The sequence below is a fragment of the Rhea americana genome, unplaced genomic scaffold (genome assembly GCF_003343005.1).
Source record: "Rhea americana isolate MKP2758 unplaced genomic scaffold, rheAme1 scaffold_48, whole genome shotgun sequence".
Classification (NCBI taxonomy): Eukaryota; Metazoa; Chordata; class Aves; order Rheiformes; family Rheidae; genus Rhea; species Rhea americana.
Genome location: NW_028186623.1, coordinates 4,952,381 through 4,968,449, shown reverse-complemented (window position 1 = coordinate 4,968,449; position 16,069 = coordinate 4,952,381). Strand labels below are relative to the sequence as shown.

Here is a 16,069-nt window from a genome sequence, read left to right as displayed (position 1 = left end):
GCAGCATTTAGAAATTTTCCCATTTATATGAGTCTGGCTTCTGTTTGCATTTCATCTCCTTATTTTTCATTTAAAGAGCTTAAAAAAGAAAAGAAAAAAACAATCAAGCAAAAGAAGTAATAATTCCTAGTTGTTGCAGTTTTGGGTTTAGTATAATATGTTACTGTGCATGCAGGCAAGTGACCCGAATGAGTAGTTTGAAATCCCCCGCAGAAAATGTTTGTCACTGAGCGGGGATTGAAATTTTCCTTTGTACTTTCCTTTTTTTAAAAATATAAAGTTATTCATCATATTTGCAAGAGTGAAGAAGGAGCTTAATTTGGAACTTCATCGAAACAATTGCATCAGTTATTTCAATGGGAAGCTGTTAGGATAATGTATACCAGTATTATTCATGTTACTGGGTTGTCTTGTGTTACCTAACCAAAAATAGCACTCACATATGAATATTTTTAAATTACTGTCAGCTAACTACTTGCAAAATTACTTAACAGATAAAATTTTAGTGGTGCACTAAATATCAGATATTTAGTCATCCTTCCTTTTCTGTCTTAAGGGGTGAATGAGAGGAACTGCCAAGAAATGCACAGTCCTTTTTTCATCCTCTTTCAACACCTTGGAGGATAACTTTGGTACGTTTGTCAGTTATTTAGTAAGCACTCACATGTAATGGACCAGGTTTCTGGTGCATGAGTGAGTGTAGCTTGACTGAAGACAGTGGACATGTGCTTATTTGTATGGCTCATGACTTTGGTCTTTTACRTGGTATACAACGTACTTGTGATACGCTCTCAGAAGTGGATAGTTTGCAGTACAGTAACAGAGGTGGAACCTTTGTGAATAAAAGCAGGGATGAATTGACTGGGTTAAAGCTCTCTTATTTCAAGCCTCGTTACGTAGTTATTGGAGATGGAAAGGAGGCGTGTACCCACCTGAGAGAAGCAGTCTGCTGCAGTGCATTTAATTTATGGAATTTTTTAGTTGTGGCATATTTTTAGCACAGACAGCTGGCTGGTGCAGRGCCTGTGACTAGCAGAATGAAACAGACTTCGGTGTCATGGTTGTTTCTTGATGTCACCCTACAATTTTGTTATTTCTGATGTAAGAAAGAGGGCCTGGAACATGTTTATTTAGTGCAGTTAGAAATTAGCTACTTGATGTAAATTTTAAATGGGGTTTTAAAACAAACCTTTTCTTCTGAGCTGATAATAATACCAAGAAAACAGGAGCTTCTCTAGAATTCATTGAGCTCAAGGAGTGAAAGCATACCTAGATTCAAAATAGAAAAAAAAAAAAGAAAAGTCAGCAAGTCCTAGAAAAAAATAGGATCATACATACCAAATAAATCTAAATAACAYGAGTCTTTTGGTCATTTGAATAGGAAAAAACAAATGTTTCAGAAGGATTATCTGAGCCATACACAGCTCAAAATGTGTTAATGGCTGTAGAAATTAGACTGATCTCTCAGTTTCAAGTGTAAATTTCTATTACTGCACTGCTTGAAAATTGAAGAGTAAATCTGTTTCTGTTGCTATGGGACACTGGGGAAAAGAATGACTTGACCTTCTTGTTTTGCTGCTCTTCGTTCCTTAATTGTGTTGAACAGCATTTACTTGTACTTGTCCTACTGGGGAGCTGTACTTCTCTTCAAAACTACGAAGGAGGAGATAAAGGATATTATGTCTTGAAAAGAAGARTCTAAAAGGAGCAGTAGATTAGGCCTAAGAGCAGAAACACTATTTAAAAACTCCTGACTTGAGAGGGATTTTTTAACCACTTTATTTTCACTTTTCCCATTCCCTTCATTTCTATTTTGAACTACAGCAATCATGTAAAGCCCAGTTGCATTTTTGAAGTATATGTTTGAGTCATTTCAGTGGAACATCTCTGTTTCTCTGATCAGGGTGAATATTGTCCTTAGCTTCAGCATAACTTCTGAGAATGCACTGTACTCCACTCTCCATCACCTGGCAGATAATTCATTTGCATTAGAGGTTCCAGCTCTTTTAAAGGGGAGCATTTAGAATTAGAGAAGTGTGATCTGTCATAGCTTGACACAGTAACTTGTTTTTCTGATAGATTCTATATAACTTATAGAAAAACTTGGTTAGTGGTTTGGGAGTCTTTTGGTAACAAGTCGGAACCTCTCTCAGAGCCTGAAATGTTCTTCTCATACAGTGCAGAAAGTGGATTCAACATTCTCTTTAGCTGAGTTTCCTGTGGTGTGATTTCATCTGCTGCTCAGTTATGATGCCACTGAGACATCTGGTATCTCCTTAATTAAATTCTTTTCAGCCTAAATTGTAATAATAAACCTCCAAGTAGCTTCAGAAAGGGAATCCAAGCATGCCCAAGGAAGTTTGCAGTAGACACTTGTGTGAGAGCAAAGTGAAATATGGGAAACCCTCAAGGAGGTTGAGGCAATGAGTCTGAACAACACCTAGTTGTCTCAGAGAATGTTTGGCTCATCTCAGCTACTTGAATCTTATGATGTATGGGTAGGAGCCTTTTTAAACCCAGCTATGGAGACCTTAGCTTTTGATTTGACTAATTTAGCTGTAGCAGTCCTGCCTTTTTCTTCATCTTCAACATGACAAACTTTTGTAGTGACTTTGAGGAAATTTGCTTCTTGCTTGAAACACCTGATCATCACATATCACTTCCGTGTTTTCCTTACTTGGCAAGATGTCTGTGCTGTTGTGTCATCACCGAGATGCAACTGTGTGTGTTATGTTCTGTCATGGTTAATTAAAGAGAAAACTGTTGCTTGGGAGCACTGGCCTTTTAAGGGCTGCTTGCAGATCTCATGAAAGTCATGTGCCCTCAGTCACCAGTTGAGAGAGGGGTTTTTTGTGTGCATGCTATTGACAGAATTTGATTATGGTGGTGGGGCCACAGAGTATGTCTTCAGACAATAATTCAGCACAACGGTTTGTTTTTGCTGCTGTGCTTTTGTTGTTTTGTGGGTTTTTTTCCCCAAAACTTGTAACTGATTTACAGCAAGATGCATGATGGTAGTTCTTAGCTTAGTACAAAATCTCCTTAGAAGTCACTTTGCTACCTCATTTTTCCTCCAGAAAATGCAGTGAACTGCTCAGTGGTGTGTATCCTTGTTTATATCAGAGGATGGGAGGGAAGTGTGTTACAAGCATATAACTGTCTTGTTCATACAGTTGGGTATTGAAATGCAGGCTCAGTGGCCATGGGGCATTTGTGAGGAGATGGCTGCAGCTTTCAGTTGCTTGCCAGTTTCTTTAGTGCTCGCTGATCTAATAGGGCTTGGATTAGATGACACAAAGCATTCCACTGCTCTGACATCCCTGTTCTGCCAGGTACAGGGAAGCTACAAACTGCAGCTGAGCTGTTGCAGTTAAAAACTTGATATTTTTCCTAAATTCCTATGTTAAATCTCTTTCCTCTCTCCCTTGTATTTCACCTGGGAGAAACAGTCATGTGATTAATGAGACTAATCTTATAATTGGCATTTACTTGTTGATGAGAAATTATGCCCTGTCCCACTTAACCCAAGGAAAGGCTCTGGTGATTTATTGTTTTATATCTAAATGTATGTGTTCTAGTTCCCTGATGACTCCAAAATCAAAACATCAGGATTACTGAAGGGCACAACCAACRGTTATTAGGATGTACAGCAATTCACTGATGTCTTTTCTCAGAGGTGTCAAAGAACCGTACCATATTTTAATGTACAAAGCTTAATAACACATTTGAGGCAGAAGTGGGAATCATTAGTTTCTTTTTCCAATTGGGAAAACTGGAGTGTCATAAGGAGAAGTCACACGGAGGAATAAGTGGTCATGAGGAGCTATTAGCAGACCAACAGAGCACCAGCACAAGACCCAAGTAGAGACAGTAACTGGTAGMACTTGCTTTGCTCCAAAGGCTGAAAATCATTATACCAAGAAAAGCTCAGCCTTACTACTGTACCCTGCATCTATGAGAGGTTCATTTTGCTGGTGTATTGTAATGATATGTTTACTCTGGTACAGTTTAGACAGGGTCTTAGACTCTGGACTGCTTATTTCATTTTTGAAAATGTGGCTTATGTTTTTAGATCATTTAGAGATGATTAGATCTCCAACAGAAGGACAGACATTTATTCCTAACTTGTCCTCTCCTCTAGACCTCTTTCCCTCTATGCAGAGGTTTCTGCACAATGTATCCTTTCATTGAACTATGTTGTATGGACCTCATCTTATAACTTATGGTTATTATTAAAAGGAAATTTGTCCTGATAGGAACTCAAGACTTCTTTGTAGCTGACAGTTCACATTTGTCTTCGCAGAATTTTTCTTCTGCAGCAGCTTGCGTGTACATCTGTACAAGAACCTGCGAGGAGTGGGGAGAAGAAGGCAGGAGGAGGGGGCCGTTAGCCAGGAAGGACACAGCAGCATATAAATGAATAGTACAGTCTGTTCATATCCACGAGCACTCTCCTCAGCAGGAAGAAGATTGCATAATATAAGTCTCCTGAGGACATTGCCTGCGGTTCATTTAACTGAGAGGTCACACACATAATTCATTTCTGTGATGTTACTTCCTCGAATACATTTTCGTAATTTGGCAAAGTATTGCCAAAAAATTCTGTCAAGGCAGAGCAGTTACTTGTGTCATAGGCAGCTGATAAAGGCATGACTGTGCTGATACCAAGTCCACATGGTCTGAGAGGTGCAATGTGATGTCCATCTGCTGCAGGCAAGACAGTGAGGGTCAGCAGTGCTGCAGGTCAGGTTATTCATGCTCAAGCCGGGCAGAGTGCAGCACATTTGTGCCAAGCAATGAGCATATTCTGCCAGAGCTACTTATATTTTTCATGATTCTGCTTAAGCCTGGTGAACCCCAGCTAAACTTGTCACAAGGTGAGAACACCAGTGCCATGGTTTACTGAATTAACAGGTTGCAGAGCTTGTGGGATCAATTACTGGGTAACCTGTATTGGTCTCTGTATGTACTTTGCCAGATATGCTGGAAATGTATACAAGTCATTGTAAAGGCACTTGCATAGAAGGTTTGAAAAATYATGTGAGAGAGGAGTGGGGTTTTTTTGCTGAAAGTTGGCAGATGTGTATTTCTTGGAGGAAGATAAGCAGAGGAGCATGAGGCATTGGCATGGATTTGTATGCTCCCTTGCAGCCTGATGTCACATCTATTTTATTTTCTTTCTTCAGTAACAGGTCAAGCTCTTGTTGCCTGAACTCAACTGTGTATTCTTTARGGCCAGGACTCTGTTCTCCTTTGTAACTGTACAGCACCTATACAAGGTGTTCCTCAGCAGAGTCTTTGAATGTTTATATGTTACAAATAGTTCACAATAATGATAAACAAGTGCTGAGTTGGTGCATTTCCTGGAATCTATATTTAGTATTCCTCTGGTTTGCAGAAACATTCCTGTGGATGTGCTTTGACTTAAGGTGATCTTCCTACTGTTGGCACACTCTTTGGAGTGGTATTTCTGAACTGTTGTGCTATGACAGTGATAGGTGTAGTTATCCATAGATGACTCTCAAAATGAGAGGCAGCTGAAAAGGTCTGTTCTTTTCAGAGTTTTCTTCAATGACTGGAGGGGAAAGGAATATGCTTACTAAATTGCAAATGATGTGGGAGCAAGTATGTTGAGGTAGAATTCAAAGTAATTTTGACAAACTGAAGAAATAGTCTGAAAACAACAGGAAGAAATTCTGTATGTGCAAGTGCATTAGATAGAAATAATTAGGGGCATACATACATAGAACAGGAACCAGACAGGCACAAGTCCTTCAGAAAAAGATCCAAGTGTGCAATGAATCACTGGCTGGATACAACTCAGCAATGCCAAGCTGCTATRAAAAGAGATGAGCCACATGTTGGGTTATGTGCACAGGAGCATGTTATGTGACTCTTGCATTGCTGCTCTGCACAAGCCAAGCCACCATTTAAGTGCGGCATGAAGATTTGGGCACTACATTCAGGATAGATGTGACTATTTGGAGGTATTTCAGAAGAAACCCATGAGAAGGATCACAGGGCTAAAAAACATGACTGTAGAGGAAAGACTGAATAAAAAATGGTTGTATGATCTAGAGAAGAGAAGACAGGAGCCATCTTCAGATAACAGAACTCTGTGACACCTTTTATGCGCTTGAAAACAATCCGTTTTCCTTGTTCATGGTGTAGAACAAATAGGAACAGAGATAAACTGAAACAAGAAAGATTCAGTTTAGACATCAGGAAGCCTTTCTAACAGTAAGTATAGGGAAATCTTTTCTCTGGGCAGTTGGGGAGTCACCATTGTTAAATTAGTTAGACATCCACAAAGAAAAGCTCCATCAGAATTCATTCTGCCCTCTCAAATTCTGCTCTGACCTGATAGTTCCTTAGTAAAAAGCTGGTGGTCGTACTTGCTCAGACAGGGACCTTAGGACTCCTCTCGTCTGATTAGAGCRGTAGTGATTGCTTACGTTCCCCATAAAGCTTTCACGTGAAAACATTCAAAAAACATTTTATCCAGTTTTCTAAACAAAGCATTTTACGTTTCTAGCAACAAGTGAACTCCTTTTTGTATAACAACAGCCTGTGTCAATGAACACATATAACCAGAAGCCTACAGGAAATAAACAAAAAGAATCTCTTTCTGCAGATTGACATTTCCAAATGCCATTATCTGGTGGACTTGGATATAGCAACTGAAGCCCCAAGGGAGCCAAGGTATTCTTCCAACAAAGAAGAGTGGATCACCATTGCCTACAAGCCATTCCTAGATGCTTCCAGGTATATTTTACGTATTTGCGAGGGCGGGAGAAAGGCTGGCAGGGCTATGAACTAGTTATGCCTGATAGTCCGCTTACAAAAGTGGCTGTGTAGTGGGAGCAGAGATATGTTGGCAAAAGCCAGCTTGAAAAGACGTTTCCGGTAAATACGGCTTCCTGGCCACAGTACAACCTATGTCAAACTTGTACTTGCAATATTTATTACCTAGATTGCTTTAGAGGATGAAGCTAGCTGAGAGGGGTGGAGAGAGAGGATTATGTTTAAAAGGAATCCTCTTTGTGCACTTCTTGCCGAAACAGTGTTTTTTGTTTTGCTTTCTAAAGAAACGAGATATTTGTCATCTCCTCCCAATAGGCTTTTGAACTCCTGTCTTGTTTCAGTCAATTGAATAGACAGATGTAAGTCAGTCTCAAAGAGAGTGAGCTCTTACAAGTCTTACGAAAGCTGGCAGATGGACAGAGGAGACAATTTAAATGGTGAAAAGCCAGCAAGGTCACTCGTTTATTAGGTATCAGAGAACCTCTGTAAGAGACTGCTTTCAGAATCCAGGCTTCATTAGTTCTGYCAGTTACTGAACAACTAGCTTGTGTCTTTGAACAAGAATTTTTGTGAGAAGCGTAAATTAGAGTGAAACTGCCTTCCTCCAGGCTAACGTGCAATGGAATCAGGTTTGTCAAAATGGGAGTGACATTGCTACATCCTTGCAAGAACAGCAACTCTCAGCTGTAAAGAGATGGTTATTTATTTCTTTAAAGCTCTGATTACGTAGCTGTCATGCCAGGACAAGACTGGAAAGTCTCTGTGAAAGAGTAACACAAAAGTCAGTGCCTATTTTCCATGAGAGAGCCAGTGATACCTAGTGGTAGGTCTGTGTTACACAGGGAGGAGGATTGCTGAGAGTGAGGAGGAGGGAAAATGTGCTTTTCCCAGAGGTTGCTCTCATTATTCTCAGCTTGCTGACACAAACAAGTTTCCTTGGCAAGGTTTTTCGTGAACTGTGTTTGCCCTGAGACCTGCTGTTATGCTAGAGCAGGACTTTAGGAAGGGAGAATGAAATGGCCGAAGAGTCTAATTAGTGAGGCAATAAAAACATCTGCATAACAGTTTTGCAGAGGACTTCTTGTACAGAGCACATGCAAATAGCTTCAAACATTCAGGGGCAATTCTACTTCAAATACACATTCAGGTGTTTTCAAAACCGGTGTGTCTTGCTGTTCTCTCCTGAAAAGGCAAGCGTTGGTTGTTTGGACCTGATCTAATGCCCTTTGAAGTCTATCAGAGGCCCTGGATCAGATGCAGATGAGATTTTAAAGACACATGAGGTCCCAGCATGGCATGTTACCTGCGAGGGGTGTTTCGGCGGTAGCAGGCCTTCATGTCAGCCTGTCTAATGAAAGCCGAGCAAGTTATCCTGGTAGGGCTGTACATGTAACAGGCTTCTCCAGAATGTCCTGGATTCTCCATAGCTATTTTCTATGGCAGTTTCTGATTTTTCCTGTCCTTAACTGATGTTTGGTAGAGAAGCAGTTGGTCTGTTTAATGAGGCTTTTGGATTATTGCACAATGTTCTCTTCAGCCTCCACCCATCGCTTCTGAGCTTTGGGTAAAGCTCCTGAGAGAGAGCTTTTCCTCTTAACCCTTTTCATATACCATTAGAGGCTTTGSCCTGCTGAATACAAGCCAGCATCTGTCTAGGAGTAGGGGGGAGTGTGTCTGCTGGCAGAGCTGTGCCTGCAACTGTAGGCCTTACCACAGGAGGGACACGAGAGTTCTGAATCGTCTGCCTTGATGCAGGGTTTCTTTTGTTTGTTTCTAACTTGGCTGGGGATGTTTTCTCTAAGACATGATCGTAAGGATTTAAGCTTAAGCCAAAGACATAGCTCAGTACCTGTCTGGTTAGTTGAGTTCTTGTCACACACTCTTCACTTCAGATGCTTTAATGCTGTTTCCCTTGCGAGTTGCTCTGTGAAATTCATCTGCCTCTCCCCCTCTCATTTGGGGAAATGGATGGGATTCAGGAATTCCCCAATTTATTGCCAAACCTCTGTGTCTTGGCAAGCACAAACATTGGGCTGACTGCTCACAAATTCTGCTTCCTGAACCACATAGGCAGAGGTGCTCTTGCATTGCAGGCAGCTCTGCGCTTCTAGGGGAAATGCTGTAAAGGTACTTTTGTTGGCCTGGGGACAGTAACTTGTTCCCAGGCTTGGCAGTGAAAACCTGTACAGTCGTCTTGATTTGACCTATGATACTGGATGTTGCATTTAGATGGTCTAAACTCCAGCTAGATCCCTGAGCTGTATTTCCTGTTGGCTAAGCATCTCTGAAGGCCTGGAGCCAACCTCGAGGTAACGCACTCAGTATGGGGGTGCAGATGTCTGAATCTAGTCTTTTTATGTTTAGCTTTATGGAGGAAGAGAGCATGTGGCTGGTGCCACTGGAAGTGATGGTCCAGCTTTTTGCAGCAAAGGTAATATTTCACCATGTAACGGCAGGCAGCTTGTGAGGAGCTGGGAGTTGCAGAGAGGTCCTGAAGCTCCAGATTACAGTGACCATTGTAATGATGAGGTGAAARAGCAGAACACTGAGGAAGAAGACAAGGTCCTCCCTGGCTAAGCAATCATCGAGTGCTTAGAACAAAGGAACAGATTATCTAAGAGTAGTGGAGGGAGGAAGGGGACTTTTCTGGCTGCAGTCATCCTTAATAAAGGATGCTGTTGCATTAGTGAGAGACTGGAGTAGAAAAAGGTTTGCAGAGCATGTCTCGAGAGGAGATCAGGCAGTTAGGTCCTCGATCTTGCTAGTGTGCCTTGGCAGCCTCCTTTCCTTTTCTCCTGTTCTTGTGCTTCATGGAAATTCTCCATGCTGTTTCTTATCAACGCCTCACAGCTGGAGGAGAAGGGAGGTGCAGTGCCTTCACCAGGGGAAGAGGCCAGGTTGCCATAGCAGCATGTCTTATTTACATGCCTGCTGTGAGTACCTCCACAGCTCCTGCAGTTTGGAGCACAGTGCTCCTATCCCCTCAGCAGACCTTCAGCAGCTGGCAGGTGGGGCAGCTGAAGTGCATGGTGCTAGTGAAGGACAAGAAGGACATGTGCTCAACTGGCGGTATTGCTGATGCAGAGGGATGAGGGCAGCAGGAAAATCTCCTCTGTTTTGTCATCCTGCTTGTCTGCCAGATTTTCTGTCCCCTCTCATTGAAGAATGGTGAGTCAGGAATCACAGCCTGCCTCACAGGAGAAATGCTTAGCTATAGGCACAGTTTCCTAAGAGCTCGTGGAACAATGAAGAGGAGAAAGAACGAATCCTTTAGGTCTGATCAACCTGTTCTCCAGTCAGTGCATCATTAATGGTATCGTGTTAAAACTTGGATACTTCAGACAAGGTCATGGCCCCTTTGGACAGTACATCTGTATCAGTATGAGCAAGAGAAATTTTAGAAAGCCTCTTTTTGGATTGCCTACATTTTTTTTTTTTTTTTTTTTACTGTAATTGGGCCCCTGGGGTAGAGGTAGGGTGGATGTGTGATTAGGGGGCTGAGCAGGAACTTGGTGCTCCTGTGAATGTGGCCAGGTCTCTTAGCCTCTCTCTGCTGTAGTTTCTCATTTGGTCCAAAAGTTTGTTAGCTCCCACTTCCTTCCAGGAGTTGTTTGACAATGAAAGAGTGAGAAGCTTCAATTTCATAATAATRGTGGCAGATAAATAGATTTGCGTCATTTTGTATCCAAGTATTGAAATTTTGCACCAGTGTCCATAGAAAGGTTTCCCATAGCAAGCGCTCATAACTGATATGTTGAGCTCTTTGCTCTGGATGCATCATGCCATTTCCTCAATAAGACAGCTCTGTTTGTCTGTTCTTTTTTCCTTCTGAGTGTGACTGAATTGTAATTTACATAAAATAATGGGGTACAGGCAATTCTCAAACGGGGAACTGACACAAGTTTTGCAGTAGATTAGCAGCTGACAGATGAGCTAGCTGGTAATAACTACAGATCTACCTAGCAGTCAGATAAGTTTCAAGGGTCTGTCTCATGTTGCAGACCCAGCCATTAACTGTTGTGCTTTTGCTGAGAAGGGAAAACCTCATTTGCAAAGCAAGTACTCCTGGTGGGTCTTTCTGTCTGGGGCTGCAGCAGCTTCTCTTGCTGCCAATCAGCCCTTCCTTTGCTTGTTTCTGGCCTTGAGCCCAACTAGAGTGGGCACATCTGAGCCTCAGAGGGAAGAAACTGAGAATTATTGCTGCCATTCTTCACCCAGCTGGAAGTTTCTCTCAGAGCATCGTGATGCACTGAGGCTGTTTTATGGATGCAACAAGTACTTCTGTAGCCCAGAAAGTATTGGCAGATCTGATTGCAGAGACGGTATGGAAATCTTAGCAAAAATATTTCTGTATTATTTTTTTATTTGGGACAACAAAGCTAAGCCGTGAGTCTCTTCTACAGTTGAGAAATTGATCAGTCTGGGGAGCTTAGCTATATGTCAGCAGCAGTAACCCACAGTTGTAGATGTAGCAGYATGTTAGGTGCTAGAAACTGGTAAGGTCAAAAGATACCAGAGCTAGTAAATGTGTAGGGAAAATTCTTTGCAGAGTCAGACATACATGTCTGAGTAGAGTCAGGGAAGATRCGTCAGGAGCTTCTACAACAATCCAGGCTGCTTGCATTTCTGAGCATGTGCCTCCTCACCTCCCAACTCAGCAGAATGACGCGTCCCTCAAACCCTGCACCTGCTTCCACAAAATCATTTGGAAGTGGCCCCTGCTACCTGTGAAGTAAGTGCAAAAGCACTGTGAAAGTGCAGCTTTTTTCTCTCCCTGTTTTCTTTTTTCTTCCTTTTTTTTTTTTAATAGAAAAAATCTGCGAAAGTCTCCTCAAACTGGGCTGTGAGGGAAGCAGACAGCTTAGATTTCAGGTCTACAGCTCAAGTGTTGTAGAGCAAGGAGCATTAGAGGAAAAAAAAACAGGAAAAAAAAAGAAAAAAAAAAAAACCTCCAGCTCTTGTTCTTTGAAAATAAATGACCCTAGCAGTTCAATTCACTCCTGCTGAACTAGAGGCTTCTGGGACTCACTGTGAGTCTCACATTGACGTCAGCAAGTGCAAATGTAAATCTCAGCTGGCTCTGATAAATGGTGCTGCTAATTGAATTAGAGAGCACTCCAAGCCACCAGCTAATTATGCTCCTCAGGAAGCTGCTTTGTCCAGGTCCATTTAATTCTATATTGGCTGAGTGCTCCAAATCTGGCACAGAAAAGGGGAAATATATTACAACTCCCTGCTGAGGAGCACATATTTTCCAGCTCTTTAGGCTGAGCCGTCTGCTTGCTCCCAATGCTTGTGCTGTCACCCTTGGGTTTTCCATCATAAAAAGTATTCTTAATGCAAGATTAATGATTCAGTCACCTTGTGCTAGAATATCATCACCCTAGTTTGAAAAGAGACTCTGTCTCATTCCATTTAGTGGTGTTTTCTTCCGTGTTATATGAAATAGTTCCCCTGCTTTTGTTTTATAAGTAGCTAAATCACTTGTTAGGTGCCTGGTCAGTACAAAATTTAACACCTTGAGGAAGTGCGAATGTTAATAGGTTCTCAGAGAGCTTYAATCTCAGGCTTCCTGTGTGTGCCAATAGCCAGAAGGTACAAGGGCCTGCTCATATGGCAGAGATGCAACTTCATCCTGCCTCCTCTTCCAGCTTTCCTTTCTCTTCTTCCTTCTCATCCACTTTTCTGAATTCTGACAACTGAGGTGAGACGTTCAGGCTGCAAGATGCAATTAATAACAGTTCCTCACTATCACCACCCTCCAAGTGTATCTGGCTGCTTTCATTCCGAGTAAATCTTTGGAAGCAAGGAAGTGAACTCCTTCACTGAACAGTTCTTGCTCTTGCTCCTGCTCCAGCATCCACTGGAGTTGATAGAACAGGGCTATTCAGTTGCTTTTTCCTGAAGTCCAGTAGGTAATWTATAGTTGTATGCTCAGCATTAGAGTGCTGTGGTTGCAGCTCTTCTGGGCCTAGCATGGTGCTGTGCAGCTGTGTCCTAACTGGGAACTGCCTTGGGTGCTGTCCCAGACACCAGAAAAATGGAAAAGAATTAGGATTTCCTTCAGGCATGTGGGAGACCTCCCACATCTGGGCTACAGCAAGGACWGGGAAGAATTTGCCTGTTGTGCAGCTCTGTCCCAGAGCCTGCCATTTGAAGAGCCTTACTGTAGTAGTGTTCCAGCAGCATGCGCTGGACCCTGGCTACCCAGCTTGGAATCATTGTGGCCTTGGTCTTGCTACYGAGATGCTGCATGGGAGCTCTGTGCTGCTTAAGGCTATGCACACTCAGAGTCTCCAGGGTACGAATTTAGAAGCAAATACAAATAGAACATTATATATACTCACTGTCTTCTGTCATCTCAACCCCTTCCATTTGCCTTCTGTTGTCTGAGGTTGCTGAGTCTATGAAGCAAGGTGACAGGAGGTAAAGATTCCTTGTCTGAATTTAAAGCTTTCTYATGGCTTCCTAAGCTGTAGGTGTGCCAGCAGTTATGATTCTGTCATCGGAAGCAAGGCCACTGGGGCTTTGCCACTGTGTAGTTACTAGCAGGAGAGAATAATGTTGTGCTTATTCCCAGATCACATCTCTTTTTGGTGAGAAAGTTCCTGCTTAACAAACACGAAGGCTGTGCTTACAGCTGTGGACCACGTATGTTAGTGCCCCCATTTGCCATGCCATTTTTAGGTTTTTGCCTTTTTGGACCTGAGCTGTGACTTTTTCTGAGCAGGTTATTGTTGTTGGTTTTAATATGCATCTTTTATATTCTGTTGCCTTTTTTTTAAACTAATGTCCTTAGGCTAGGTAATTAATAAATCTTGTCAATGAGGAGTTATTTTGCAATGGCACCAGAAGCCTAGCTAGCTAACACCCAGTGGAAACGAAGGATTCCTTATGGACCTGACAGTTTGAGCAATAGTATCATATTACTTTGAAAAGCGGACTGAGCTTCTTTTCTGGGGTCTCCTCTGGCTGRAAGTTTTACATCTCTCTGTTCTTGGAGTGTGTACTCCGTATTCCGGGGGAAGTTCTGCCTGGAGAACAGGAATGTAGATGAACTGTGTCCTTTGTACACCAACTCACTGTATTGTTACTTGTCACGAGCTTTGTGTCTTTGCACTATGCATGACATCCACTGGTGGGAAGAGGAGCTTATCTTTCTGCTCTGCATTTCTCATCACTTTCCGCCCTCGGTTCTCTCTCTCTCTCTCTCTCTCTCTCTCTCTCTCTTTTTTTTTTTAACTCCATCGGTCATTCCTGCCTCCTTTCTCTTTCATGATCTTCTTTCTGCCAACAGTATTTTTCTCCTCCCATTCTACTGCTGATTTAAAAATTATGAAGCAGCAAGCACTGACATTCAAACTGCTGTTAATAAGGGCTGAGTTGCCAGTGAAATTAAGAGCATGTGGAGAGCTTCTGTTGCTCAAAGTTGTTGTTTCAGGCTGTCTGCAAACTCAGGGTGATGACACTGAGTAAGCTTATTTGGGAGGATACGAACTGGCTTTTTTTTGCTACTGCCAGATCTTGAATTAGCCTTCTGTTCTACAATGCAAAGCTGAACTCTACAGATTCTGAACCTGTGCTCTGCAGACCACATGAGCATACCATGTCAGCTACAGTGGGCCCTGTGTTTAACACCTGTTAGAATACAGCAACTGAAAGGTATAGGGAGTGCTTCTCGCAGAAGGTGTGGAGAAGAGGAAGTGAGAACAGGCTAGTAGTGTTTCTGCAGGATTGTGAGAGGCACCAATGCTGATGGTAACCACAGGCACTTAGTTCTGTTGCTCCAGCAGTCAGATCTGCTGTTACTGGGGTGCCAGTGGTTCGTTCATATGGTGCTGATCTGGGTGGGCTGTAATTATGTAGGTGCCCCAAGTCAAGGGGAGAATGTGAATTTGTGCTGTTGTCTCACTGCTGTCACCTGTAAGCCTGGACTGAGTGGCTCAAAGCATTTTTTAATGTGGCAGACTCAATATGCAGGACTGTAGCCATCAGCTGCAGGTGCTGCCTTCCTCCCTGTCCATGAGCTAAATTGCACAAGGCAAATTCAGAAATTTACTTCATTTTAACTCAAGCTGTTCTTGCTCTGCTCAAACTCAGAACTCCAGGGAACTGTGCTATTTTTTGCCCCTTCCTTACAGTTAGCATTAAGCTGGTATTCTCTCATTTTTCATTTAACTTGTTTTAAACAACATCACAAGCAGCATGAACTCAGTTGTTTTCTCTCTCTTTTTTTTTTCCTCTCAAGGGAAATGAAATGAAACTAAACCATTCACAGAGAGCAGCAAGCTATTTAGATTTGTGAGATGTCTGTGTATGCATGTGTTGTTTGTGTGTGCTCGTTTAAGCATGTGCCAACTATCGTTACTGTTGGCTCAGGCAATGGTAGGCTATCAGGCTGAGGAGGGGACATGCAAGAATAAGTCCAGCAATGAAATGATGTTTGTTAGCCACAAGAGATGGAGGAGGAAACGCCAACACTCTTTTGCAAGGGGGTGCTTTTGCTTCTAGAGATTGGAGAGAGGTTGACCTCTGATTTCCAGGCACAAGGAAATAACAGCTGCAAAAAACGTTCCTTGTTCAGAACACACCAAAATTACTATCTTCCACCTAGTAATTTGCTACTAAGAGATTCTGCTTTGAACATGTTCCCAATTCCAGCACCTTAGGAATTCACAAAGAACTAGCATTTCCAGTCATTCTTTTATTTAAGAACTTTGGTGGGTGCTTTACAGTGTGCTTTACAATTTGTAAAGGGCCTAAATGTTACTACTGAGCTTTTTGTTCTTGGAAGTGAAGTAATCAGCATTTTATATCCTACAGTACTTGACATATATCTGAGTGCTTGGCAAAAAGCAGACTTAGGGGATGATGGATGTTGAACGGAGGCAGGGTCTCACAGTTTAGTGTGGGCCTTGTGAATTGTGAGAGAGCTCCTTTGGCCTCTGTGAGGGTAGACAGTACTTGCTTCCTCATTTTCCCCTCTATAGTGTGGGAATAATACTGCCTCCCCATCACTTTGTTAGTCTAGAGTGCGAATTCTTCAAGTGAAGAATGTCTTGCTCTGTGTGTATATGGCATCTCCTATAACAGGACCCTGATCCTGAGTGGTGCTGTGGGAATACAAGTAGGAATCACTGGCCTTTTCCTGGAGGATCTTCATATTCCAAGCTGCAGGAGATCAGGAGCTTACTGTTCTCAGGCATGCTACAATGAGGTTGTCTGAGAACCCTGGGAGCCTCCTGGGAGACGTGGTTCTCAGTGG

General features: G+C 42.4%; 1 protein-coding gene across 4 annotated transcripts in view; it reads left to right on the top strand.

Moving 5' to 3' along the window:
* Positions 1 to 16,069, top strand: part of LOC146589163 (alpha-1,2-mannosyltransferase ALG9-like) — a 42,011-nt gene that overhangs the window by 21,514 nt on the left and 4,428 nt on the right. For all 4 annotated transcript variants that reach the window (XR_014897279.1, XR_014897278.1, XM_085316867.1 and 1 more), the window contains one exon: positions 6,635 to 6,765. Coding sequence is in view for 2 of the 4 variants with exons in the window: in XM_085316867.1 (XP_085172993.1) it covers positions 6,635 to 6,765 (131 nt within the window). In the remaining 2 variants the exon portion in view is untranslated. The remainder of the gene's footprint in view (positions 1 to 6,634; positions 6,766 to 16,069) is intronic.